This window comes from Gracilinanus agilis, chromosome 2, assembly GCF_016433145.1.
Source record: "Gracilinanus agilis isolate LMUSP501 chromosome 2, AgileGrace, whole genome shotgun sequence".
NCBI lineage: Eukaryota > Metazoa > Chordata > Mammalia > Didelphimorphia > Didelphidae > Gracilinanus > Gracilinanus agilis.
The window spans coordinates 353,218,866-353,246,388 of NC_058131.1; the positions used below are offsets into that span (position 1 = coordinate 353,218,866).

Genomic DNA, 27,523 nt, shown 5'->3' on the forward strand with positions numbered 1-27,523 from the left:
GTCTGGTCTGACCTTAAGTAAGTTGAACAAATCACTGTGCACACTGCCTGTGTCCAAATGTCATTTAATCTTTCAGCATGAAAGATCTTCACAGTATCAAAAGTAAAGAATAAAAAAAAAAACCAAACACAGAGAGAAGCGCTGGGCAGGCAATTCTACCAGCTCCTCTGCCCCACAGTGCCCTGGGGGAGCAGCCCGTCCCAGTCCGGGCTTCAAGAGTGGAGGAGGCTGGCTAGCACCAGAAATCGGCTTTTCGAAGATCCAGAGTTTGTTTCCATCACAGCTCAGTGTCAATCCAGGTTTTGGTTCATCCAGGGGTAAGGGTTCTTAGGTGGTCAAGTGGCAAGTGGCCAGGTATGAATGTCAGCCACCAGGAGGGCAGGAGGGGGGGAGGGGAAGTACTTTCTCTCCAGATATTCAGCCAATACCCAAGAGCTACGACCATCCTGGAGAATAGTTCAGTGTGGACCAGGCAGGGGCTGGGGAGAAAAGAGGGTGATAACACAACCAGCTTCTCTTCCTGTTCTGTAGTTTAGGCTTTTAACATATATCAGGAATGGTTTCAACCCCTTTACTAGGGGTTGAAACCTCCACCCCCACCCCTGTGATCCCCATGGTAACAGGAGCAGGCCTGCTTGCCATTTCCGCTCCTTGAGTTACAAAAGGAAATAAAAAACATTTATCAGAATATCTGGATTGCCTTCAATCCCCATGCCCATTCCCCCAGTCACAGGAAGGAGAACACATGTCTGGGAAGAGAGGAACAGGACAGAATACAGTGGGTGCATTCAAAAGGTGTTCTAGGCCTCATGGAAAATGGAACCATTTCTTGGGATGAGCACAGAGGATCTTTTTTTTTGCCATCAGAGTTGATCCTCTCTAGAGCAAGAGGTTGTGCCTATGACACCACCATCTTGGTTCCCCTTGCCTGCTGCAAAACCAACACCTCATGTGAGATGCTGGGCTCCTATCGTCTCAGATGTTAGAAGGGGCCTGTGAATTCTTCCACTGAGGCAGCCAGCACCAGCAGGTAGATGGCCTCTGGCTATGGGTCTTCAAGGCCCTGAGATTTTGCTGCTCTCTGCTGTGTCTTAGCTCTCTGTTACCTTGACCTCCTCTAGCTTCCTAGCCCCAGACATTTCCAGACAAGTATAAGCACCTAGTAGTAACAAACCTGACTGCTCAGCTCTCCATACTTAAGCCAGAGGGGGAAGAGGAAAGAGAAAAGAAAAGGAAGGAGTGGAGACTCCCCTTGCCATCCAGTATCATCCCAAAAAGATAACCAGCTTGTCCCATAAAGGCTGGTTTGGGAATGTTGTCTCCACAGATCCAAGAGAAAAGGTTAGAGAAAGAGCACAGGGGAAAATAGGGCATATGGTAGCAGCTCCCATAAGCATATGGGTAGAGTTAGAAGGAAACCAGGAGAAAAGTCAAAGCAGTAATTCTGAGCCTGTGGTCTTTCTGCTCCTCTCTATTCCTTAATCCTGTCTACCTGATACCCTCCTGGAAGGGAACTTGGGGCAGAGGGGACAGAAGGGAAGGAACAGTATGTAAAAGTGGAGAATTTCATAAAGCACTTTGTCTCATCATCAAGTACATGTCTCTTATGAAGAAAGGCTCTCCCCATAAATCCAATGTATTTGTTCTACCTGTGGAAACTAGATTCCCCATAAACTTCCACACCTTGAGTCAGCTCAAGCACAAAGCAAAGTAATCTTGATTGCCCAGAGGGATGCTTAGGAGGCTGTGGACAGTCTAGGTCCCCCAAATGGGAAAATGAGCAAGGGAACAGCCTTCTAAAATGATACCCAACATTCTTGCTGCATTCTGTAAAGGCTCCTCACTCCACCATTGATGGCGTTCATCCCAGGGAGAGAATTTGGAACAAGGTTGAGGGGCTGGAGTTAATCAACTGATTGAGCACATACTACAAAGGGATTTTTTTTAAAGGGGTATCTGGCAAGTCAATGTTCAGCTTTTAGGGAATCTCTCAAAAGAGTTTATTCACTTCTGTGTTCAGCAAGTCAAGCCAGAGGCCCAAAGTAGCTGACTTAGGTCAGGGTAGTGAAATGAAAATTGGGCCTGGAGTCTATAGTTGAAACCTGGGAGGTTCTAATCCTGGGTATACCACTTACCAATTTTAACCTTGAGCAGCTACCATAAAATAAAGTGAAGAGAACTGCAGGGGGTAGACTAGAAGATGACCTCTAGAAGCCATTTCAGCTCTGGATCCTATGACTGTGTTCAAGGGATGGAACGTGTTCTCTGCTTTCAGAGGAAGGTGGGAAGTTCAGAGGGCACTCCTAAAGGGAAGGGGGAGAGAAGGGGAGAAGCAGCAAGGGAGATCCCTGGAACCACTTATCCCAGAATGAAAGTGACTGCCTATAGCTAGTTACTTGGGAAGGTTCCCAACCTCACTGGAGGAGAGAAGAGGAGGGCTGGTAGATGAAGGACAGGAGAGAGCAGGTTTCCTCTCCATTCCTGAGGAGAGCATGCCAGAGCTGCTAGTCTGCCAGGGTCCTGGTCCAGCTCCCATTGCTGAATGCAGCTGTGCAGCCCTGACTCCCATCTCCCCACCCCTCCACTCCCCACTGCAGAGGGTACAACAGAGGTGGGAAGACAAGGAACATAGCAGGATGGACCCTGTGCCAAGTTTCACAAGAAGACCGTTGTCCCAGGAGTTCCCCCTCAAGATACAGAATCCCAACCTTCCTCCCTTACCATTCAGTTTCCCTAGACCCTGAACGACAGCTGCTGCAGTCTTTACTGCAATAATCTGACCCCTCAGACAGACAGCTGAACATGGAGACCAGAGAGCTAAGGGACATGCCTGGGAGGGAGGGCTCCAGTGGAGGTTCTCTCAGTCCACAACAATGTAGGATGGGTGTGGTGCTTCCAGAAGGCTGCCTATCTGGGGGCCAAGAAGGTTTCTTCCTATAGCAGCTCCCTGTTTCCAGACAGCTTTCAACCATCCTGCTGACATCTCCCAGTGCCCTACAAAACTCTCCTCAAATCCCAAGGATCCTCCTTTCTCTTTTTTAATGCCCCTCTTCCTTGCTTAGGCAAAGGGTTTATACTCTAGCTCTGATTTACTACCTGGTTTTACCTTGGGAAAGTTCCTTCCCCAATCTGGGTCTCAGCTTCTTTGGCTGTAAAATGAGTGGGGCTCAACTAGATGATATGCAAGGTTCTTTCCTGCTCTAAATCTTATGCCTCTACCCCACCCAGACACTCCTGGGCTGGGGGTGGGGGAGTGGGGGAGGGAAGCTGGCTCTGCTTAAGGGTATCCTATTACTTTGCATCTGGTGTATGGGGGAAAATTCAAGGATTTTCCCTTCCCCTGGAGCCCAAGTTGGATATGAAGTGAATGCTAAAACACCAGGGGGTTCCATACTTCTTATAAACTCTGTCAGCAGAAGAGAAGTAGGGGATCCAGGTTCCAGAAGGGGGCTGGGCCTTCATTCTCTGCCAGTCTGTGCTGGAAAAGGTCATATAGTGGGAGGAATGAGAAGACCAATGACTAGCTTTCCCATGCATCTCCAGAACCCTTGGAAAAGGGAAACTGGAGCAAAGGAGAACAAAGGGACTAGGCAGGAGGGAAGGAAGGCATGGAAAAACCAATAAGAAACAACAAAAATTATATCCTTTTTTAAATAAAATAAAAAAATTAAAAAGTTTTTTATTGGGTCCAGCATGGCCCTTCTACACACCCAGTGGGAGGGTCAATGTGAGTATGATACAGAGAAAGGACGTGACCAAGGTCCCCAACTCTTGGGTCTGTCAGTATTCTCCCCCATCTTATCAAAGATGAGACATGAAAAAGACAAAAGGGACCTGGACCCATCAGAGTCTAAACTTTGGGGCCTTGGCCGCTGAGAGAGGGAAGACCCCAGGCATCCCAATAAAGGAGTCTTTTAGAAGCCAAGACACCTTGGGATGAGGGAATAGAGCACAGGACATGATCTCCTTTCCTCCCAACTCCTTGCCCACCTGACCACTAAAGACAGATCGAGAGTAAGTAGGGCTCGGAGTCAAAGAAGAAAGGAAGGGCAGGAAGAATACCTGTGCCTTCAGGTTCACAAAATGATGGGAAGGGTCCTGATGTGCAAAGGGGAAACAATGCCACAATGGGGAGTAGGAAAGGGAGAGGAGGCAGGAATGCTACACTGGATGCCAAACTTTCCAGTCCAAAAGTGTGCATATGAGGCTTCCCATAGCCAGGGCTATCCTGGAGAGAGGACACAGTGAGGCAGAGTGTCAAGGGAAGAGGAGTGGGTAAACAGGGAGGAGAAGCCCTCCCTCTCCTCCCCCTGGCCCCATGTGGCACACCCAGAGGCATACAATGCCCTGCCCCCATCACACCTCACTGAGCTGCGCTGGAAGTGATTTTCTTGAGGGTGAAGTTGGTCCAGTTCACAGCCACTTTTTGACGTGTCTGCTTTGCAGAATCCAGGCAGAACCTGGTAGAAAAGACAAAATCAGAGGATCCTTTATGTTCCTCCCATCATGCCATGCTGTGGCTTCTCCACAACCATGATGAAAACCAAACTAATCAGATAACAGTCTAATATGCCCGCCACTCCACCCCAACCATCAGAGAACTACTTTCTCTACATTTCTCTTGTAAGTTAGATAATGTGATGTACTGTAAAGAGTACCAAATATAGTGTCAATTTTTGTTGTTGTTCACTCATTTCAGTCTCTTCCTGATCCCATTTGGAGTTTTCTTGGCAAAGATACTGGAATGTTTTGCCATTTCCTTCTCTAGCTCATTTTACAGATGAGGACAATGAGGCAAAGTTAAGTGACTTGCCCAGGGTCACATACAAGGTAAGTGTCTTAGGCCAGAATTGAACTCAGGAAGATGAGTTTTCCTGACTTATGGTCTGGCACTCTATCCACTGCCTAGCTGTCATGTAGTCAGAAGACCTGGTATCAAATGCCTGGTCTACCACTCATTGCTGTGGAAAATGTTGGGCTAGATGTTCTAAGGTGTATCCCAAATCCAAATCCTATAACCTAGAACAGACCTCCTCTGACAAAGAGGTGGGAAATTGCAAAACTTGAGCACTCTTCTGCTCTAGACTCCAGAAGGGTGAGATCTGGGGGGGGGAAGTACAAAGAGGTGGGACATGAGATTTGAGGGAGGCTAGGAATAAACCCCCCAAATCACAGATCAAACAGGACTCTCTGATCTATTACAGATAGGCCCAACCTAGTCCAGGGTCATCCAACCTAGCCAAGATGTTCCTAGATATTGGACCAGATAAGAGTAAGACTCTAGTCCGTGAGAGCCACTTATGACTGGCATATATAAAGTGACCATTCAGTGAGAAGCTATAAATATCTAAGGTCTTAAGGGGGCAAACCAGGAAAACTTAATTTTAATAAAATAATATTAATAAATACTTGGATCCTGTTGGATACCCAACCTAATCCCACTATTCTCCCTGACACATACCCTGGAAACAAGCTTATTAAGTGTTGGAACCAACTTAACTAACATTACATGACTACAAAGAACAGGGTGGGGGTCGAAAAATAAAGGCTACTCCAGTCATTTTTATTTCAGCACAAGATAGGTCTCTCTCTAAACTTTCAACTCAGCAAAGGAAAAGTTCTCATCAGATTTCCCTGTCAAGAAGTTCTAAATTTTAGTAGTGCCCTGGGGTCCAAAAAGTGAGAGTTTCTCAGTGGGACAAAGATGTTGGGCATAAATTTTAAATGGAGAAAGCAGCAATAAACCCTTAGGATCTCCCCATGGATTTCATCCCCTTTCCCACCTACCTCTTGAAGTATTCCACCTCCCGGTCCGTCTCATCCATCTCTACTCCGTCCACATCCTTGGGCAGGAACACATCATCTAGCAACACATACCCAAAGCCACTCAGCACCACCATCTAGTTCCCTGGTCCCAAAGTATAGCTCACCCAGAAATAGCTATTTCTTCCAGCCTATGATTCCCCAACCACTCCCCAACAAGGACTTACAACCTATCATCTCTGCCTCATGGACAAATACAAAGTCCAAGACAGATGGTTTTCTTATGACAAACGGAACCAGTCCATGGTCAACAGGTAGTCTTCTAAGTATGAAGGGAAGGAGGGGACATTGCTCAAGCAGGTGTTTAGCTTCATATTTTGACAAGTCACCCAACTCATCCAAACTGAAATCCGAAGGCAGAACACATTTGTCCTAAGGTGACACATGTTGAAAAAATAAAGAACATCATCTGGCTCTTTTTTCACTCACCCAGAGAAGTGGTAGATTTCTCTATCTTGTTCCTGTTCTTCCTGTGCTTTCCCTTGGTCTGTGGTGAGGCTCCCAGCCCAGCTGGGCTCCCAAGTGGCCCATACCCTGGGCCTGGTAGCTGCACGGATTCCTGCTCCGGCCGGTCTGCCTTGGCCTCATTCTTCCGACTTCTCCACAAGCTTCCTTTTTCGGCCTTGGCATTCCAAGTCCAGTTCTGACCTGAGCGGCTCCCACGAGGCCCTTCTGGGGGCTCTTGGCCCTTGGCCGGTTGCCTGGCTCCCGAAGCCTGTCCCTTGGTGGGGGGACTGTCCAGCTTAGCCTGATGCCCAGGTGCTGTGTATGTCTCACTTTTCTTGGCTTGACTGCTCTGCCTCTTATTCTTCTTCTGCCTGCCCCCTCCTCCAGGCGGGGGCTCAGGGAGCTCAGGTCCATTGATGGAGACTGCATCCTTCATGTCTTGGCCCAGCCCTTCAGGGGCTGAGTCAGCAACTTTAGGGGACTGAACCCAGATCATCCGGGAGAGGTTGGGTACAGCACTAAGCCTTTTAAGTAGCCCATTCTCAGTGGTAGGGGGTGGGGGAAGAGAAATTCTCTCATCCTGGGCTGGGTCCAGCTCACTGGGGGAGTGTAGTGTGTGGTTTTGGGAGGAACCCAAAGTCAAAGGTGAGAGATCTAGGCCAATTTCCTGCAGGTCAGATGAACCATTGAGGCGGGAAAGCAGGTCCCTCTGCTCCAGCATGGCTGCCTTTTTAGGAAAGTCATTCACATCCAGATTAAGGTCATAAACACTGAAGCTGGCTCGGATGGACTCCTTGATGGTATTCTTGATCTCTTGCAAGCGACTGGTCAAGAAGCTGTTTACCCTCTCAAGTTCAAGCTGGGGCCACTCCAAGAGCTTCTCCCCTGTTGGTTCTGCACCCTGACCAGCCATGGAGCTGCGATCAATACGCTTAGAGCCCTCAGCTTCTAGCTGAGCTTTCTCTTTTTCCTGCAAATACAAAAGCAGAGTTAGCTGGGGGAGCCATTCTAATAGCAATGACATGGAAATAGCATATTAAATGGGACAGCTAGGTAGTACAGTAGATAGAGAACTACTAGGCCTGAAGATGGAAGGTCTTGGGTTCAGATCTGTATGACCCTGGGCAAATCACTTAATCCCCAATGCTTAGCCCTTACTGCTTCTGCTTTGAAATCAATACTTATTGATTCTAAGATAGAAGGTAAGCCCTTAGCTTTGGTCTTAAAATCAATACTGTGTATTGGTTCTTAAGCAGAAGAGCAATAAGGGCTAGGCAATGGGGGTTAAGTGACTTGCCCAGGGTCATACAGCTAGGAAGTGTCTGAGGCCATATTTGAACCCAGGACCTCCAGGCTCTAGGCCTGGCTCTTAATCCACTGAGCCACCTAGCTGTCCCCCTAAGGATTTTTTTTTAAAGAGCACATTAAATGTATTGCATGAAAGCATAGGTATAACCTATCATCAGACTATACACCATCTCAGGAAGGAGGGTGAGGAGGAAGAGAATCTGAATTCTAAAATATTAGATAAGGGTCAGCTAGATGATTAATTGAATTGAGAGCTCTTTTGCCTTGGAACCAATTCTTATTATTGATTCTAAGACAGAAGGTATGGGTTTAAAAAAAATGTTAGATAACAATTGTCAAAAATTGTTTCTACAAGTAATGGGGAAAAAAGTTTAATATATATACATATACATATGTATATATATTAAATGATATACACCACACCAGTCCACTGGGGATACAAAGACAAAATACTAGGGCATTTCCCTTCAGAAGCTTAATGAAGGGATACAACATGTACATCTAAAAATAAACAAGACAAAAAAGTGTACACAAACTAATTTCTAGGAGGGAGAAGATGCTAGCAGAGATCAGGACAGGCTTGGCACTTGAGCTGAACCTGAAGGAAACCAAGGATTCTAGAAGGCAGAAGTGAAGGAGAATGCCTGGATCCAGGCCTGTGCAGAGGCCTGGACATATGACACATGATGAGTGTTGTAGCATCATGTGTATGGAGAGCAGCCAGCACTCTGGCTGAAATCTAGCACAGAGAGTAATACCTAATGAGCCAGGAAGGAAGGTAGGAGCCATGTAGGAGAGTTTAATTTTCTAACAGCATATTAGGAGCTGATTCAATACTAACTTGTATATTCTAACAATTTGAAGAATGATATGCATTACCTTTGAGAAAACAAATAAGAGTACAGAACATAAGAATAATTCTTGAAAATAATGTAGATCCATGTATAATCTATATCAAATTGCTTGCCTTCTCAAGGAGTGGGGAAGGGCTACAGGGAGGGAGAGTTTAGAATTCAAAACTTAAAAAATTCAAATGTTAAAAATTGTTATTGTACGTCATTGGAAAAACTAAAAATTTTCACTTTGAAATAAGTAAAATGAGTGGATATAGCATGATCTATAACTTACTATATTAGAAGTCATATTGGTTTGTTGTTGTTTTTTAAATTTTTTGAGGGAATTTGCTTTGCAAGACCTTGAACCATCAGCCTAACTAGCCAAAACAGCCTGGCAGAGAGATGAAATGATTTTTCATAGACCATCATCAATTAATACTTTTTACCAGTCTGAATTCCCTTATACTCTTAGGAGGCTTTGTAATAAAAACTACACCCCCAATAAAAAAAAAAAAAGAAAAGGAAACAATGCATATCACAAGATCTGGGAATATTTGGAATACAATCAAATTGTGAGAAAAGGTAGTTATATAGTGCTTAAAAGATGCTACTAACACTGACATATATATATGTACATATATACATACATAAAACTGTGTTATTGGATTGTCACTATGATTGTGACCTTAATAGGCAGCTGGCACTGCAGGATACTCCCTGTTCTCAAGCCCCTAGAATATAAGGAAGAACAAATAGTATTAAATGGAAGGAACTGAGACCCTGACAGATGAGAATAAGATGATGGGAGCATTTCCAGATTTAGATAGCAGCACAAAATTAATTTCCTTTTCTAGAATGAGGGAAACTGTTAGGTACAAAGATTTTACACCCTAGGGCTCCATGTGTTATGGGAAGGGTTTCCATTGTCCAACAGAGGCTTGGTTCTATGGGCCGGGAAGAATTAGACAATCTATAGCTATGTGAACATCAGGTCTTCCACAGAGCATTTAAGTCAAAAAAGTATGACACACGAGGCTATTTTTCCATTATCAATGCCTTTCTAACCATCTCCTCTTGAAACAGGACATAGGGAGACCACCTCAGGAAGAATGAGAATAATGAACTTACTACCAAATGTGGTGATTTTCCTGAGAGTTAAGTTTTGCTCATTTTTTGTTTAAAATGGAGTAGACATAGTTAAACAAAGGTTTAAAAAAATTTTAGTTGACTGAAAGTTCAGTGAGCCAGCAGTAGGGGATGGAAGCCAAAACAACCAATGTAATCTGCATTGAGAGACACAGCATCTAGAAATAAGGAGGTGACTGGCCCTCTGCTAACTCTGTCCGGGTGGACATCAGGATTACTGGGTTTCAGGTGCCACCGTTTTTTAGTTTGTTTGAAACCTTACCTTCCGTCTTAGAATCAATAGGCAGAAGAATGGTAAGGGCTAGGCAATGGGGATTAAGTGACCTGCCCAGGGTCACACAGCTAGGAAGTGTCTGAGGCCAGATTTGAACCTAGGACCTCCTGTCTCTAGGCCTAGCTCTCAATCCACTGAGCCACCCAGCTGCCCTTGGGTGCGACAGTTTAAAGACGACATAGCTAAGCTGGAGAATATCCAGAAGAAGGCAACAAGATTAGAAAAATCCATGCCACAACAAAAGGTTGAAGGAACTGGAGATATTTAAACCTGTGGATTCAAGGAAGACATGATAGCTAACTTCAAATATTTGAAGGAGTCATGTGGAAGAAAGTTTAGACTTGTTTTGTTTGGTTCCTGAGATTAAAACAAGGAACAATGGAAGGGAAGTTAGAGGCACAAATTTGGGCTTGAAAAACTTTCAAACAATTAGAGCTATCCCAAAGTGGAATGAGCTGCCTAGGGAAGTAGTAGCTTTCCTCTTATTAGATGTCTTCAAGCAGAGACTGGATAACTACTGTTAGGTAGCTGTAATACGGACTCCTCCTTGGGAATGAGTTGAACTAGAAGGCTCCAAAGATCCATTTCAACATTCTGGGAAATGTTTTCTGGAATAAATGATATTGAAGAGTAAAGGAAAAACCCAGAGGACCTATGCACTCACATAGTGAACGTGAAAGAAAAAGAGAGTAAACTAAGGGCTATGAAGATAGAGATGTAAATGAGGACCATGAGACAAATGCACAGGAATTAGTCAGTTAGTTTCCAGTTTAATTCATGCGACTCCTTTTTTACATGTTTTTATCTCCCCTGTGGGGCTTTAAAGAAACAGGGCCATTCCTACTATTAGCCCTCTAATTTCAGTATCACCCCAACTAGGTGTAAGCTTTGCTAAAAATTTTTTCTAGGTGGTACAGTGGATACAGTGCTAGGCCTGCAGTCAGGAAGATCTGAGTTCAAATCTGGCATTCGATACTAGATGTGTGACGCTGGCAAGTCACTTAACCCTGTTTGCCTCCATTTCCTTATCTGTAAAATGAATTGGACAAAGAAATAGCAAACCACTCCAGTACCTCTTCCAAGAAAACCCCAGATGGGATCAGGAAGAGTCAGATACAACAACAGAAATTGATCATGGTTGAGATGAGAACCATGAAGGAGACCCCCTGCTGTAAAGGGTCAGTCCCTAATTAGTTGTGGTACAAGAGGCAAAGAGGCCTGGTCTTGGATAGAATCCCAGCTCTTCTACTTCCTAGCTATGTCCCCTTGGGCAAGTTCATTTCCTTTCTCTCAGGCTATGTTCTCATCTGTGAAAGGAGGAAAATAAAATCTACAGATTTTATTAGCCTAGGAACTTCAGAGCAGGAATATGTGTGTGTGTGTGTGTGTGTGTGTGTATGCTTTTCTTTGTATTCTTGGTCCTCAAAACAATACCTGGCACATAGGAGGGACTTAAATGTCTTTTTTTTTTTAACCCTTACCTTCTGTCTTGCAATCAATACTGTGTATTGGTTCCAAGGCAGAAGAACTGTAAGGGCTAGGCAATGGGTGCTAAGTGACCTGCCCAGGGTCAAACAGCTAGGGAGTGTCTGAGGCCAGGTTTGAACGTAGGACCTCCCATCTCTAGGCCTGGTTCTCAATCCACTATGTCACCCAGCTGCCCCTGACTTAAATGCTTATTGAATGACTTAACTGAATGAAATAAGAGATTCTTTGACTCTAAAAGGGGATAATAGCTGTTTTACCAATCTCACAGAGCTGCTATGAAGATAAAATGAGATAATGGATGTAAAACTGCTTTAGTTCCAAAAGTGCTATCAAAGAGAGGTATCCTTATTGTTGTAATCCAATGCTACAGAGAGAAATATTGAATAATAGCTTGCCTAATATTGCAGAGAGGAATATTAAGGAATCTTAACTAAATAGGTCTTGGTTTCCTAATTTTTAAAGTGAAAACAATAATTGTCCTGCCTCCTTCACAGAGTTATAGTGAATTTTCACTATGGGTACTAAATTTTCACTGTGGGTACTAAAACAGAGGGTAGGTATTGTAGAGAGAATTTCTGCTATGAAGATGATGCTAGATTAGAGAGGACATAGAATTGAGAGCTAGAAGATCATGCATTCCTATCCTCCAATTTTACATATGTGAAAACACAAAGTTAAATGATTTGTTTAAGATGACATAAGTAGAAAGCAAAAGAGTCAGGGCAACTAGGTGGCTCCATGGATTGAGAACAAGGCCTGGAGATGAAGGTCCTACATCAAATCTGGCCTCAGATACTACCTAGCTGTGTGACCTAGAGCCCATCACTTAACCCTATTTGCCTAGCTCTTGCCCTTCTGTCTTAGAGTTGTCACTAAGTCAGAAAGTGAGAGTTAAAAGCATAACAATTGGGATTCAAATCCAGGATCTCAGACCCAGCATAATACAGTGGAAAGAACACTGACTCTGGAGACCTCAGACCTGGGTACAAATCCCAGGACTCCTCTACTTACTACTTATGTGATCTCAGAAAAGTCACAACTTTCTTAGGCCTCACCTCTCTCCTATGGAAATCAGGAGAATAGGACTAAGTGTCTCATGAGGTCCCTACAAGGTCTAGATCGCTGACTTCCATAGTGCTCCTCCCTTTTACATTGAAGCTGGCCTTTTCCCAAAGATTCTCCATAGGTAGTCTGTGACTGAGGTAATAAGCAGTGAACTGACTGTGACCCTGCCACACTTCCCAGAACAGTCAACTGCTCACTCCTGATGCTAAGACTTTAAGTGAGTTCATTTACAGGAAAGCATTTTTAAAGCATACTAAATAAGTACATAAGGGAATATTAAAATAGGACTTTTAAACTAGGGCTAAAAGCCATATCACAATGAAGTTATAAATAAAATAAAAACTAAAAGACTACATACTCCTAAAGGTTCTGCTTCTTTAGGATAAGGGGATAAATGGGAATTAATAGCACCTTAATCTTATCCCTCCTATCACAGAAAGCAAAGACATACCATTATCTTCGTTATTATTTCATCAATAGCACCAAGATTAATAACTTTGCAAAGGAAACCAGCCTGACATGATGAGGGAAATTTAAGTCAAGGTTATCCAAGATTTTTTCAATGATCCAAAATCCTTGAGTGTGTAGAATGCACAAAATTAATCCAATCATGCTTTTCATGTAGCTCCAATAACAATTACTAACTGATACTGGGGATACTAGCATGCCCCCTGGTGGCGGGTTAGTTACACAATGACAGGAGTTAACTGATGTCAGGTGTATAGTGTTTATTGTAACTGTACTGTAAAATAACATTTTTAATTTTATTATCAATTAATTCTTTATTTTTATTAAATAAATAAAATAATTAACTGTATTAAGTAAATTAACTTTAATTTAATTAAAATAACATTTTAGTGTTATTAGGGTTTTTTTTCCCCCTGACTGATTTTACCTGGGTAAGGAGCCTCCTATGAGGGCATTCTGCTATCAGGAACATTAGTATCTTTGCTACAAGTTCCTAGAGTTGCCTGGGGCACTGAACAGTGAAGTGATTTTTCCCAAGTTACAAAGCCAGGAGGTATCAAAGTTGGGCTTTGCACTCAGGTCTTCTGCATGCTGAGGTTAGCTCTCTATCCACTATGCCAGGCTGTTTTCAATTTTTGGCCCACCAGTGCTCATTTATTAGGTAAACTCTCTAGTGGGCCATTCCTCAGGGTAAAGGGGTTCACTTGCCGTTAGAACTGCACATAAAGGAGGCAGATATGGTGGCTCAGTGGTTTGAGAGCCAGGCCTAGAGATGTCAGGTCCTGGTTCACATCTGGCCTCAGACACTTCCCAGCTGTGTGACAATGGGCAAATCACTTGCTCCCCATTGCCTAGCCCTTACCACTCTTCTGCCTTGGACCAATACATAGTATTGATTCTAAGACAGAAGGTAAGAATTAAAAAAAAAAAAAAAAAAAAACCCCAACCCTATACATACAGCCTTCACAACCACCTCTTAATCTAGCTACAGGGGTTTACAGTTCACAAATCCTTTTAGAATCCATTAACTCATTACAACCCTGGGCGGTAAACAAGATAGAGAGGTAGGACCACAGACCTACTGGCCTCCTTTAATAGTTGAGGAAACCAAGGCTCAATAAAGCCAGATCTAAAGCAAACTGTCACTGGGTACCTCCCTATAGAAATAAAACTCAAATGCCAGCTTCCTTCATGAAGAAGATCCTGAGACCCTTGACCTCAAGAGAATCTTCCCTGCTTCTCTGCAGCCCCACAGCATTTTGTCCATGCCCCTCTAGTGTGCTGTATCCCAGCAGGGCATTTAGATCCTACCACCTAAAAGAATGCAAGACAAGCATGAACTAAATGTTTGTTGAATGAACAAATGAATGGTGCTATTCTCTTCTGGGGAGCCAGTGTGGCAGAGTGGAAATACTGGAAGTCAAGGGACTTCAACTGGGACTCAAGTTACAGCTCACTCTCATTTTGTGACCTTGAATAAGTCCAAGTCTTCCAAGACCATGGCTTCCTCATCTGTAAAAGGAGGGGTCTGACTAGATAAGCTTCAAGGTCCCTTCCAGGTTGGATTCTATCCTCTAAAATGATCAAACTAAACTAGATGATCTCTAAAATTCCTTCCAGGCTCATGTTACAATCTACAAATCTATGATTTAGGTTCTTTATGGATATTTGCTCTGGGTGATCAGAATGTGAAGGAATACTCAAAGAAGCCAGATCTAAAACAAATTGGCACTGGGTATCTAGTTGAAACCTCAATTTTGAAAGATTATAAGAAAGGATAATCTCACAGAAGCCTTTTGTTACTCAGAGGGAGGACTGTGACTGCACTATCCATTGGTTCCATCACACCTCACACAAATGAGTTCCAATCTTCCCCACTCTTAAGCTTTTCTATCCCATATCTCTCTTCCTTCCATGGACGACCTTGTTGAAAAAGCTATTTACATCCTAAATTTCTACTTCCTTACTTTCCTCAACCTTTTTTAATGTAGTAGCCATCTTCACTTCTGTCAGAATTGTTCCTTCTGAGGTCACCATTGATTTTATAGTAACCCATTCTTTTTTTTTTTTAAACCCTTATCTTCTGTCTTGGAATCAATATTATGTATTGGTTCCAAGGCAAAAGAATGGTAAGGGCTAGGCAACAGGGGAATTGACTTGCCCAGAGTCACACAGCTAGGAAGTGTCTGAGACCAGGTTTGAACCCAGGACCACCCATCTCTGGGACTGACTCTCAATCCACTGAGGCACCCAGCTGCCCCCTATAGTAAGTAACCCATTCTGATGGCCTTAGTTCGACTCTCACCCTCCAATCTTCTCTGAAGCTTCTGATGCTGTTGACTACATCACCTTCCTACTGGATACTTTTTTGGCTTTAGTGACAACTCATACTCCTGGCTCACTTTCCCTCAATGGCTCCTTATCCCCCTGAGAAGTGTGTGGCCCAAGGTTTTATCCTTGGCCTTTTGACTTCTTTCTACAACTTTTCCATTTGCAACCTCATTAACTCCCATGGCTTTCATCGTTTCCTATACACATGTCTCCCAAATCTGCATCCAGATCTAACCCTTTTGAGCTCCTGAGCAGCATACTACTGCCCACCAGATATTTCCTCCTGGGTATCTCCAAAACTCCAAAGTTGAGCCTTTAATATTTGCCTTCTCACTTGACTTAATTTTTTCTATTATTTATACCACCATTCACTCTGTCACCCATGCTTATAATATGGAGTTATCATTGATTCTTGTCCCCCTCACATCTCTAGTTACCAAGTCCTGCAGATTCTAATTCTATGACACCTCTGACACCTGTTCTCTTTTCTCTCTTCCTGCTGATCTCATTCAAGCCCTTAAAAACTATTTGCTTGAACTAATGAAATAGCTTTCTAACAGGTCTTCTCACCAGGTTTTCTCATCTCTTCTTTTATTTCTCCAATCCATCCTTCATGCTATTATCTGAATAATCTTCCTTCTACATGAATTTAATGGATACATTTCTCTACTCAAAAATCTTCAGTTCTGGGGCAGCTGGGTAGCTCAGTGGATTGAGAGTCAGGCTTAGAGACAAGAGGTCCTAGGTTCAAATCTGGCCTCAGACATTTCCCAGCTGTGTGACCCTGGGCAAGTCACTTGACCTCCACTGCCCACCCTTACCACTCTTCCATCTAGGAGCCAATACACAGAAGTTAAGGGTTAAAAAAAAAACAACTTAAAAAAAACCCTCAGTTCTCACAGGGATCCTTTGATTACTATTCATTCCTCATGTTTTCCTACCACTATGACTTTGTTAAAGCTATTCCCTTTGCCTGGAATTTATCTTCCCTTTTTTCCTGTTACTCATCCTTCAAAAATCAACTCAAATATCACCTTCTTTAGAAATCCTCCCCTTATTCTAACCTTCAATTGGTAACGGCATTCTGCTGCTCAGATTATACAAAGCATTATATGCAACTTCCTAATGAAATGACAGCTGTCTCTACACCTGCCATAGAACCCAATCATAAACTCCATAAGGACAGAAACTGTCCTATGTTTTATCTAAATTTGGTATCTATCTTCTTCCAGGAGAAGCTCATAGAAAGCTTAGTGAAAAGTGGCATTTTACATGAAGGAGGAACATGAGTTCCCAAATGACTCCAATGAAACATCAATATTTAGACTGATTGAAGAAGTAAATGCAGAAAAGAGCAAAGCCCATTCTTCCAGGGCACCTTGGAGAACTTGAGCTGAAATAGTAAGCTGCAACGTTCCTAACTAGGTTCTTTCCAAGAAGAGAAGAAATGCAATGCTATAAAAATGGAAAATTATGAGAAGCATATATATATATATATATATGCATGCCACAAAAGATTGGACAGTAGGTGATAAAATGTTTTCAGCCTGTCCAAGACCACCCACTAAGGTTGGCAGGCCAGTATTCTCTATCAGTGGAGAATGTATAGATCAGGTATCTTTGAAATGTTAAAATAAGACACTCATGCAAGCTGTATCCCTAAAGCAGCATTCCTCAAATATTCCCAGCTGGTGACCACCAATCCCACCTACTCCTGCTTCTTTCAATCCAAAGAAATTTCACATGAAGTTTTGACCTGGATTAAATTCTCATTATTTTGGCCACACTTATTAATTGCTCTTTTGGCAGGAATCAAATCTGCAGTGGAAAGTACAATTTTAAAAGGGTATACAGTACATTAATAGCAATATTTTTTAAATGGTACTTATATGTTTCATTGGTCTCCCTGACTCAAGTCTCTTCCCAGGACCTATCCATCCTCCACAAAGTTTACTGTCTCTTATTCAATAAATACCAATGGTTCCTTCTTACTTCCAGGATCAAATAAAATCTTTTGCTTGGCATTCAAAGCCTGTTCATAATCTAGTGCATTCCTACCTTTCCAGACTCCCTTTACCTTACTTCTCAGTGTTCTGCAACCCAGTGATACCAGCTTCTCCTGCTATTCTTCCCAGGATGCTCCATCTCCCAAGTGAACATTTTAAAATTCTCTCTTCCCCTTCATCTCCATTTCCTGACCTCTCTAGCTTTCTTCAAGCATGTGTGCATGAGTGCGTGCATGTAGTTTGTACATAAGTTTAAATGTTGTCTCTCCCATTCTGACTATGAGCTCTCTGAGAACAGGGACTCTTTTTTGACTTTCTTTGGAGGCATATAATAAAGGATCTTACTATTACCTAGTGATTTAAGTTCAAATTCCTCTGCCTATCATTTAAGGCCTTCCACAACCACAACCAGGCACCATTCTATGATTCAGTCAATCTAGACTTCTTTCTGCACTCCTCCTCTTCCCCACTTGACATGCATGTCCTGTGCTTCTCTGTTTACAATGGGCATTTTTGGCTAAGCTCCTATTTATATTTTAAGAATCCATGATTTTGTAGGTATAGGCAGTCTCTCTATTAATGTACACACCAAATTCCATGTATGCCTTTGCAGACAAGACTGTCTTCATGACTTACTGTGGATAAAAGAAAAAAAATCACCACCTCTGGCCCACCTAATGAAGAGGAGCCTCTTCACACTTAGCCAGAGTGGTCCTGAGACAGTAGACACAATCTATTCCCAGATTAGAGAAAGTTTTACTTCTGTTTCCTCAGGACCAGCCTGTTACTACAGTCCCCAGTCTCTTAAAAGATATTGCCAAGCTTCAAATATTCAAGGGCCTGCTTGAAGTTATGCTCCCCTAGCACAGCCTTCTAGATGTCACTTCTATCTAGGTTCATTTCCACACCAGGGTTAGACATTGGAGTTCTTTAATCAAAGGGTTGAAGTAATAATAAAAATGATTTTTTAAAAATGAAGGTAATATGAATTGTGGCAGTTTGCCATCTATGCCTAATTTTAATGCAGGATAATAAAACTTATGCATATTATTAAATGTGTTAGTTTTTAATGATAATGGTTAAGTCACCTGAATTGTGGGTCAACCCAAAGAGATCACCAGAGAACTGCTTGGGAATCCTACCAATGAGCCACTGCTCAAAGACGACAGAAATAAAAACTTCTCCAACTAGATGAGCCCTCTGTGCCACATAAGTGCAAGCTGCTAGAGAGGAAATGGGGAACACGACCTAGAAGGAGATACTAGTTGTCCTAAACTCTGAGAGAGCATACCTCTTTTTTTTTTTTTTTTGAGCTTCATGAAATACTCCAGTAATACACTAGGCTAGAGAAAAACAATCATTTCTGCTGCCCTAGAAAGAGATCCTGACTAACGCTGGAATTGTGATATAGAGACCATGATCATAAACGGTAATGTAAGGTCAGGGACAAATACTGAATCCTATTAGGATATTACAGCACTAATGTCCTTGCTTTCCAGTCCAGGGTTGGGGAGACTTCTTTTCTCTAGCATTTCCTCAGGACTGCCTTATACCCTGAGAAATGGCCCAAACTCCTTTCCCTGTATCCAAACTTCCTCCATCAACATCTTATTACTTCCCTTTCTTTTGGTCACTTGCCCACAGGCCTTTCCCCTGCTTCCTCATTCTTGTTCTACCACTGTCAATCTCTAAGTCTTGCTCACAATAATAATAATAAATAATAAATTCTTCTCCAACCCAACACCAAGACACAACTCGGGTGCTACCTCATCCACAAGTTTTCCATGATGATACCCTTACCCTAAGCCCAGGGAAAAGGGATCTCTCTCCTCAAGTTCATCCTAGAACTTCTCCTTTTGCCCTTATCTACTTTATATCACAATTATTTGTGTAATTGAACTCCCTTTATTCCAAGGGCTTAGGTCCTTGAGGGAAGAGTCTCTATATAGCTACCTTCCTTACTCTGATATTCATCACATGGCCCTTGTACAAGGTGGTATTTAATTAATGCTTTAAATTAAAATAAAATTGAAATAAGTTGAAACCCAGACCAGGAAGCCATTTCAAGAGCCCACCCCAGGCTGAGGTAATCCACAAAAAGTGCTTGAAGGGATGGGAAGAATAGGGCAGGAGTATTTCTCAGAAGTGAGGGGGTGGGAGAAGCTAATCCTCAGACCCACCTTCTTTTTCAGTTTGTGACGGGCTCGCTTGGCTGCCTTGGCACTGTTGAGGGGTTTGGGTTCAGTACTGTTGATGTAGTCCAGAAGTTCATCCACATCTCGATGATCCACAGCTGGTTCACCTGGGCCATTCCCTGCCAGGCCCATTTTCTGGGGCAGCTCTTCTTTCCTCTTTGTCAGTCGTGAGCGCAGTTTCTCTCGGATTTCAGCGTAGTTTCGACTTGTCGGGGCAGCGGGGGGCTGGAAGAGGGGCGTCCTGATGTTAGACTCCGAGCTTGGGAAGCCCACACCTTTCCAGCCCCCAATGCAGGCTGTGTAGTGAGACATAAGAACATTCTTCTTTCCAGCACTAGAAGCAAGGGCCAAGTGGCACCAATCCTGCCTTAGCTCAGAGACGCAGCTTCTCCCCTCAGCTCTGGGCTGGACAATTCAGAGCCCTCAGGGTAGTACAGGATACTACAGGGTAGTACAGCTCAGGGTGAAGAGAGTGATGAAGAAGACTGATTGACTACCCAGGACTCAGCTAACTAAACTGCCCCCTTTCCCTGTCTCCTGTTATTCTCTGAGAATTCACTCACCGCGTTGTGTCCAAAGAACTCGCAGTAGCAGCAGTCACAGAACTTCCCATCTTTTTGATTAGTGGAGGATGAGGTGCAGGAGCTTCGTTCTGAGCTGCTGTCCTCATCCTCTCCCAGCCCCTCGTCTGCTTCACAAGACTGTGGTGGGTGGCAGCCAGTACCATTTGTAAACTTGTGCCCCTTGCACCCAGGGTCTCTGCTGACAGAAGAATGACAATAATCAGTGAGAATGTGTTAGCAGAAGCCATGGCAAGGAGTCAGAGGCATTTTCCTTCCATATCTAAGGACAACCCATTAGGTCATGTTTCATTGCCTAACATCCCTGACACCCTAAGTTTGGTTGTCTATACTGCTAGTGGGTTATCAAAATTCAAGAGTCCATCCCTCAGCCTAAGTGAGCTGAAGCAGCTTCTCCAGATTTTCCTAGGCACTAGTGACACATTCAGGATGTCAGGTCAGACAAAACTAATCAGAAAAGGCCATATAAGACTCAGGCTTGGAAGGAGAGGAAAAGAAAGTACTCATTTCTCAAATAACATATTAAATATTCATATGCTAACAGCTATTTTAACAGCTAACATTGATATGGGACTCACCCTGTGCTAAGCATTATGCTTTACAGCACTTCACAACTATTATCTTACACCAAGACCATAAGCCAAAGAGGCTTATGCTGAAAATTCGGCCCCAGTAAACAGCCATTTGTATACCAAAAGTGACCAAGTTGAACTTTAATCCATGCCACAAGAGAAAGATTAGGACACAACTAAAAGCTCCTAGTTTGGGGGAAGGATGGTTCTAAGAATCTCAACTATATCTCAGAATTTATACTGGTCACCTCTGATTTTCTAGTTCTTGGTTACTGCAGGGAATCCTACCCCTCAGTTTCCTCCCAAACATCTTTTGAATTGTTTCTACTTTCCTTGACCTTTGTAGCCCCATCTACTGCAAGTCCTCCAATGCTTCTGTCCACTGACCTGTTAGTGCTGGGAAGCTGATGTGAGGCAGCTTGAGGGACCAGAGACCCAGTGCAGTGCCCGTTGCAGGGGTGACTACACCCTGAGAGTGGAGGAGGCATCTTCAGAAGCGGCATGTTGGCAGAGGGTAGGTGAGGGCTCTTACATGGTGCTGGGCTATGTGGGGCAGCAGTGGCAGCAGTAGGTGACTCAGAAGGTGTCTTGGGCACTGGAGCATGATTGTTAGGGACAGGTGTGGGGAAAGGTGCTGCCTGGGTTGTAGGGGTTAGGTGGACATGGGGTGGAGATCCAAAGGGTCCTGGGTGAGCAGGGATCAGTGATGCTGGTGGTGGGGGATGGCCAGTGGGACTGTTGGGGGGGGCGGTGAGGTCTGAGTGCCGGTGATGTTCAGAGGAGTGGAAGGCCTCACCTGCAAGCAAATAGGAGTGAAGAGGTATCAAGGCAAGTCAGGAGGAAAGGGGAAGACAGTCACCTCCAGAAAAGGGAGAGGGGAAAGGAATGCATAAATGATCATTTTCATTTTTGTCGTATCAAGTGTTTCCCCAGATAGGCACATAAAGGATCAATGCCAAGGTTATGAAAGGAGGCTAAGTCCTGGGTATAGCCAGAGCCCTTATACATTCTCCCAAACTTTGGAAGAAAAAAAGCTCAGGCTCTAGAGCTGGGCATGAGTCTTCGTAATGATTCTTTTCCCAAAAGCAATCCAAGTAGCTCTGTGATCAAAGTAGAAAGAACCTAGAATGCTCTGTTCAGACTGGTAGGCTCCAAAAATATCTTTGGTCAATTCCATTCTGAAGGATGCTGTGATATCTGAATATACTATGAATTTCATTAAATTTTTTTTAAAGTCCTAAATAGAAAAAACATCAGTCTATGATTTTTTAAAGCTCCCAAGGCTTCATCCAGGAATTCTCACTTGCAGGAGTTGGGATTATCATCTTCTTGGGGTGATTAAGCTTCAGGACAGAATCTGTCTTAAGGAAGAGCAGAGAACTAGTCCATCCATAAGGTTTTACAAATCCTGGGATGTATCTCTTTGAGCAGTAGACCAGAAAGGTTGTATTGCTATCAGTAGGTCAGGAATCAGATAAGAAATTCAGTGGGATCCTTCCAGCAAGAAGATGTTATGAGAGGGACTGACTTCCAAGCACTGTGGTCTTAAGACAATTCAACAAGCAAGAAGAATACCAGGAAAAGGTGATGGATGCCTTGCAATGAAACAAGATTGAGTATCTGAGTTAACTACAGGCAGACTGGAGTGTGCCTGAATCTTGAAAAGATGGATGAAAGCACCAGAGGAGCTCCTGCCAGTCCAAGGGACCTCAGAGGTAGATACTACTACCACACCCCTTCTTGTTTGACTAGAAGGAGAGGAGTAAAGATATCATCTTCCCTCACATCAGGAACCAATAAAGTAACTGGGAGTAGACCATGCCTAGGGCTTCAAGGGAAGCTGGTATGATCCAGAGTGGAGAAAAGAGGGTCCCATTCCACCGTCTCCCAAATGGCAAGGCTCCAAAAAAAAAGAACCACAAATAAGGAAGAGGGGATACAGTGAGGAACAAGCCTCAATCTCTAAGCCAAAAGTACAAAGTCAAGCCCAGAGGTAGTAGCAAGAGGAAGGAAACCAATATTCCCACTTCCACCAGGGCAGTTATTGCTATGCATCCTAAGCCCCTGCTCCTCTGGTACATCCTGGCAGCAGGGACAGACCTAGTGGGGTGGGTCTCCTGCACATGATCTTGAACTGCTTGGGCAGTGTTTTGCAGAATTCAAGTGAGGTAGGCAGAGGAGAGACTGGAATGACCCCATTGGAAACCAGCTGAGAGGAGAGCCCCTGACTATAGGGACAGTCTTCAGGCCAGAGCCCCCAAGATGGGAGACTAACTGATGCAATCTGAACATGTGGGGAGATGCACATTTGTTGTCTGAAATAAAGGCAGAGGGAAAGGAGGATTTCTCCTCTGCAGTTTAAGGAGCTCTCTCAGACACCACATAGGCTGGCTCTCTTAGGCTCAGAGAAGGCCATCCCTAGCTTCCTGGGAGGTAGGAAAAGCTCAGAATACTCAGTAGACTTCTGCACAAAAATAAATATGGGCAAAATATAGCCTGGCTCCCAACGCAACACTTTTGCTGAGGTCAGCTTCTCAGTTCAGATCCAAGGCATTCTTTTTCTAGGCCTCATGCATGGTACTGTCTCAGAGCCTAAAAAGAATGTTCCAATCCCCAAATCTCTAAATGAGACCAGTCCCAAGATGCCCATTTGATCTATTGATCTCATTTGGAAGGGAAAAGAATGCTTTAGTATCCATTTTACAGGTAGAGAAAATGAAGTAGAGGAAGGGATATCCTTTGTCCAGATCATCAAGGTGGTATATGACAATACTGGTGTTAGATCTCTAGGGATCTCCTTCTTGGTTTCCTGGTGGACATATCTCCTGCACCAATCCCTTCTCCCATTAGGACATTACTTTTAATGATCCCATCATGCCATGTAATGTGCAGCTGCTAAAAGTCATGTTATACAAGGTATTTTTATAGGTGAGTCCCCCTTTCACTATACCTAGCCAGGACCTAGAAGCTTCATGACTTGTCTAAAAATTATTCCTTTGGGAGAGGGCAAAGTGCTTGGCTGTCCAATTGGAGGGAGAGGGCTCTGGTGAGCTTGAGACTCACCAGGTGCAGCAGGAGGGCCCCCAATCGAGGGGCCCTGCATGGTACCGCCAGCCTGCTGGGAGTTCCAGAGGCCTGAGAGTTTGTGTGCAGACAGGAACGAGCTGGGATCCCAGTCCCCTGAGTTCCCATGGCATGAGGAGGAGGAGGACGATGATGACGAGGAAGAAGAAGAGGAAGAGGAGTGGGAGCCACCCCCACAAGACTGTGACTTGCAGGACGTGTGTGATAATGAGACCTGGAGGAAGGGGAAAAAAATGATCAACACAGAGCACCTTACTTCCTGAAACAGCTCCCTCTGCCTTCAGTCTCTCAGGAAAGGAGACTCCTGCAGGAACCCTCTTCCATGGCCCAAGCAACATCTACCATGATCCTAAGAAACAAAGAACATCAACATCCCACTGCCCTGCAGAAATAAAGCTGGGCCCGAAAAGGTAGACAGAAAGCTGAGCTAGGAGTCAAAGGAGTGCCAGGAATCTTGGTGAAAAGGAAACAGAGACCACTTAGAGAACAGCCCACCCCCAGAAAGACAAGTGCCCTTGAGGGAACAATCAGGATTGATGGGCTGTCCATAAGCACTGACAGGCAGATAAGGCACTCATTCTAAAATGAAACAAAGCCTGGTAATGGTAGAAAATTTGGAGGGAGGGAAAGGAGAGGTAAATCAAGTTTAAGTATCAGTAGGGCAGGAGTCAGATCACCAGGCTTTACAACAAAGAGTCCCGCAATGGAACAGGCTTGATTTTGTTTTATGGATTTTTATGGGGCTGGTCCTTTGAAACTTCTTGACATGGTTAATTCCAGGCCTTCGTCCTTGGGTCTCCATAGGGACAGGCTGCATTTCATGATGCTTACAGAACTGAACAGAAAAAATAGGGAGGAAGCATGGTACAGTGGAAAGAGCATTGGCCTTGCAAGTCAAAAGTCTCAGAAGACCTAGTTTTGAGTCCCAACTTTGCAATTTAATACAAGTGCCAGGAGACAAGTTGCTTCACCATTATATGGCTTAGTATCCTCTGTAAAATGAGGAGGTTGGTTTAGATGACCTGTAAGGTCCCTTCCAGCTCTAATATTCTATGAAGTAGTAGCTACTGGGCCAGGGTTGCTATCATCCAGTCCATGAAGCTGTGCCCCTCAGGCTGCTCTCACAGACTGTCCCAAGGGAATCACATGTGGGCCACCTAGTCCTTTCTCCTCTTTCCAAAATCTGATTCCAGAGTTTTGCTGCCATCTCAAAACAGTGACTCCAGCCTCTAGGTGCATGGGTCAGTGGAGTCATCCAACAGAAGTCACCTGAGAGGATCTATAAGGAGACACAAATCCCCTCAGAACAGAAACTACAGGATTTTTTTTCTGAAGCATCTCCAACCTCTTTCCCCACATGTCTGGTTTATGGGTGCCTTCTCTGTAGCTGCAGGACACTGTGTACCTACCGCCAGGGGCTGTTCTTGAAGGGCCCTCCTTTCTTCTTCCTCCACGCTCTTTCTGCAGCTCTGACAGATCCACAGAGGCATCTCTCCCAGCAGGTTCTGCACAAGCGTTGGCACAAAGTCAGGTGGGAGCCTCTCCCCAGAGGAGACCAGTCCATTGTGGGAGGGACCTCCCCAGTCCTTTCGTTCCCGATGACACAGCAAGCAGCAAGTCTGCACTGACTGGTTAGAAGTAGGGAGAACCTGCATGACAGACACAAACAGGATTTCTCAGAGGGTGATACTGTGAGGACAGAGAAGGAAGACATCTACGTGGGGACCAAGCAGTCAGGGCAGGATTACTGAGAAGTTGGGAAATTCTAGTATAAAAAAAAAATGACCAGGTCTAACTAAAGTTCATTATTTACCTAGCCACCTATGCAGTCTATATAGTAATCAACATGTGATTAAAAAAAAATAAAGACAAAAACACAGTAGTAGAAAGCCAATCCAATTCTTTGGGAGAGAACATGAGTTTGGGGAGGAGACAAATAAGACCCTACTTGGATCATCCTAGCATAGTCTACCTAGTATTGTACAGATCTCACCATATGGATCTAACCAAGCCAAACTGGGAAGGGGAAGAAAGGAGGAGAAGAAATTATGGAAAGCCAGTACTTTTTCTATGAAGCCACCCCAAGAGGTAAAACTCTCCATGTTCTATTCAGCACAGCACTGAGGGCCTCTTCCTAAAACTGTTTTGTTCTAGAGTACTAGATACCTACAAGGAATCCAATCATTGCAGTGGTAAAAGTATCAACTTCCCCAGAAGAAACCTAGTAAGGGAAATGCAATACTACCAACATAACATCAACTCCTTAAATTGGGCCCAGATACAAAAATCTTTGCATCCAGTTTTTTTTTCCATTTACAATGTAGAGTTATACTAGCATATGTACCCTACAATTTATTCCCTGGGTAGTTTATTAAGAGGGAAGAAGATACCTATAAGTAGTTCCAAAAGTAAGACCAAATATCTCAAGTTGTATGGGATATTCAGAAAAGAGACACTTAAGAGTTCAAATGATAGAAATGTTATGTGTGACATTTCAATAATTGCTGTTCATCTAGTCTTGGCAGAGTTCCTTTGGAGAAGCTAAGCAATTGTTCAGTAGTTACTGCAAAATAACATGTCTAGAACTCAGCAATGGAGAATGGTATGTCTAGTGGAGAGCATTCACAAGAGCTTAGCCCTAGAGGAACAACTGGGAATTTCTCAGGAGCATAAAATTTGGGTTTGGAAAGGTCATTAGAAATCATCTAGCCTAACATACTCAAATGAAAGTGAGAAGAAGGGCCCAGAGAAGTGCAACCACTTGCTCAAAATCATACTAGCAGCACACTTGAACCCAGGACTAGGGATTTCAAATGCAGTGAATGAATATTCCTTTTACTCTACTATATGATGTTGCCTCTCTGCCAGACACCCAGTCTTTAGACCATATGGCTGTAAGGTAGCAGGCAAAGGCCCAGAGCTGACCTTGGCTCTGGCACATCCCACACAATAATCATTAACCATCTGACCTCATCCCTAGTCCATTGGAAATCCATTTTACCTTGAGGACAGCAACTGGAAGCTTTCTTTTTAATACGACTTCAAGAAGAAAACTGATTAAGCGAACTTTTACAGTATTCACACTTTTAAAAAATGAATTTCTACAAAGAGTATTTCATGACAACTTATTAGCTACTCCTCTGTATCTCTTTCTTCATCTCTGTAGTTAGATATCTAGTTTTTCTCTCATAATAGCAGCTTACATTTGTAGAGTGATTTACAGTCTCCAAAGCATTTTCCTCATGACAACTCTGTAAAGTAGGTAGTTTAAGTATTGCTATTTCTATTTTCATGATTAAAAAAAAAACTGCCCAAAAGTTAAGTGACTTTTCCAGTTAGTAAGCAGAAGAACTGGGACTCAAACCCAGGTCTACTGATTCCAAGGCCATTAGAATATCCTTTCTACTATGTACCATACTGTCTCTCTAAGGTCAATGTCTATAGCTCCTTTTGCTTCTACTTTTCTTTACATTACTTTATACTACTTCATTCCAATTTTTCTTTATACTTTTTATATTTATTTTAAAAGAAATGGTAGCCTTCCATTACATTAATATACTATAGTTTGTTTAGCCATTTGCTGTTGGACACTTAGGTTGCTTCCAGTTTTTGGCAATTATAAATAATATTGTTCTCTATATATTTGACTGAACCCCACCCACCCATTCAAAGGGCACATCCCAATAACAGGATTACTGGATCAAAAGATATGATTATTTTGGCGACGATGTTGTCAGACTGCAGTCCAAAAAATTCTAACACTCTGCAATTCCAATTCTATGTATGCAATTACTATTTCTCTTCAACCCTGCCAAGCATTATAAGTTGTATCATTTTAATTAACACACTGGAAGTTACCTGTTCCGACATCCCTCAATAACCAGACATCCAAGAGGAAG

At 43.4% G+C, this 27,523-nt stretch overlaps 1 protein-coding gene across 1 annotated transcript; it reads right to left on the minus strand.

Annotated features, from left to right (window-relative positions):
- Nucleotides 1–25,139, minus strand: FAM193B (family with sequence similarity 193 member B). Its single transcript, XM_044664417.1, has 9 exons — nucleotides 25,034–25,139; nucleotides 23,604–23,838; nucleotides 20,928–21,336; nucleotides 19,951–20,149; nucleotides 19,373–19,612; nucleotides 6,253–7,240; nucleotides 5,788–5,863; nucleotides 4,363–4,460; nucleotides 1–479 (listed from the first exon to the last, which is right to left on the minus strand). Exons 1-8 carry the CDS (start codon nucleotides 25,112–25,114, stop codon nucleotides 4,364–4,366), a joined length of 2,325 nt encoding a protein of 774 aa, XP_044520352.1. The 5' UTR covers nucleotides 25,115–25,139; the 3' UTR covers nucleotides 1–479; nucleotide 4,363.
- Nucleotides 25,140–27,523: the final 2,384 nt, after the last annotated feature.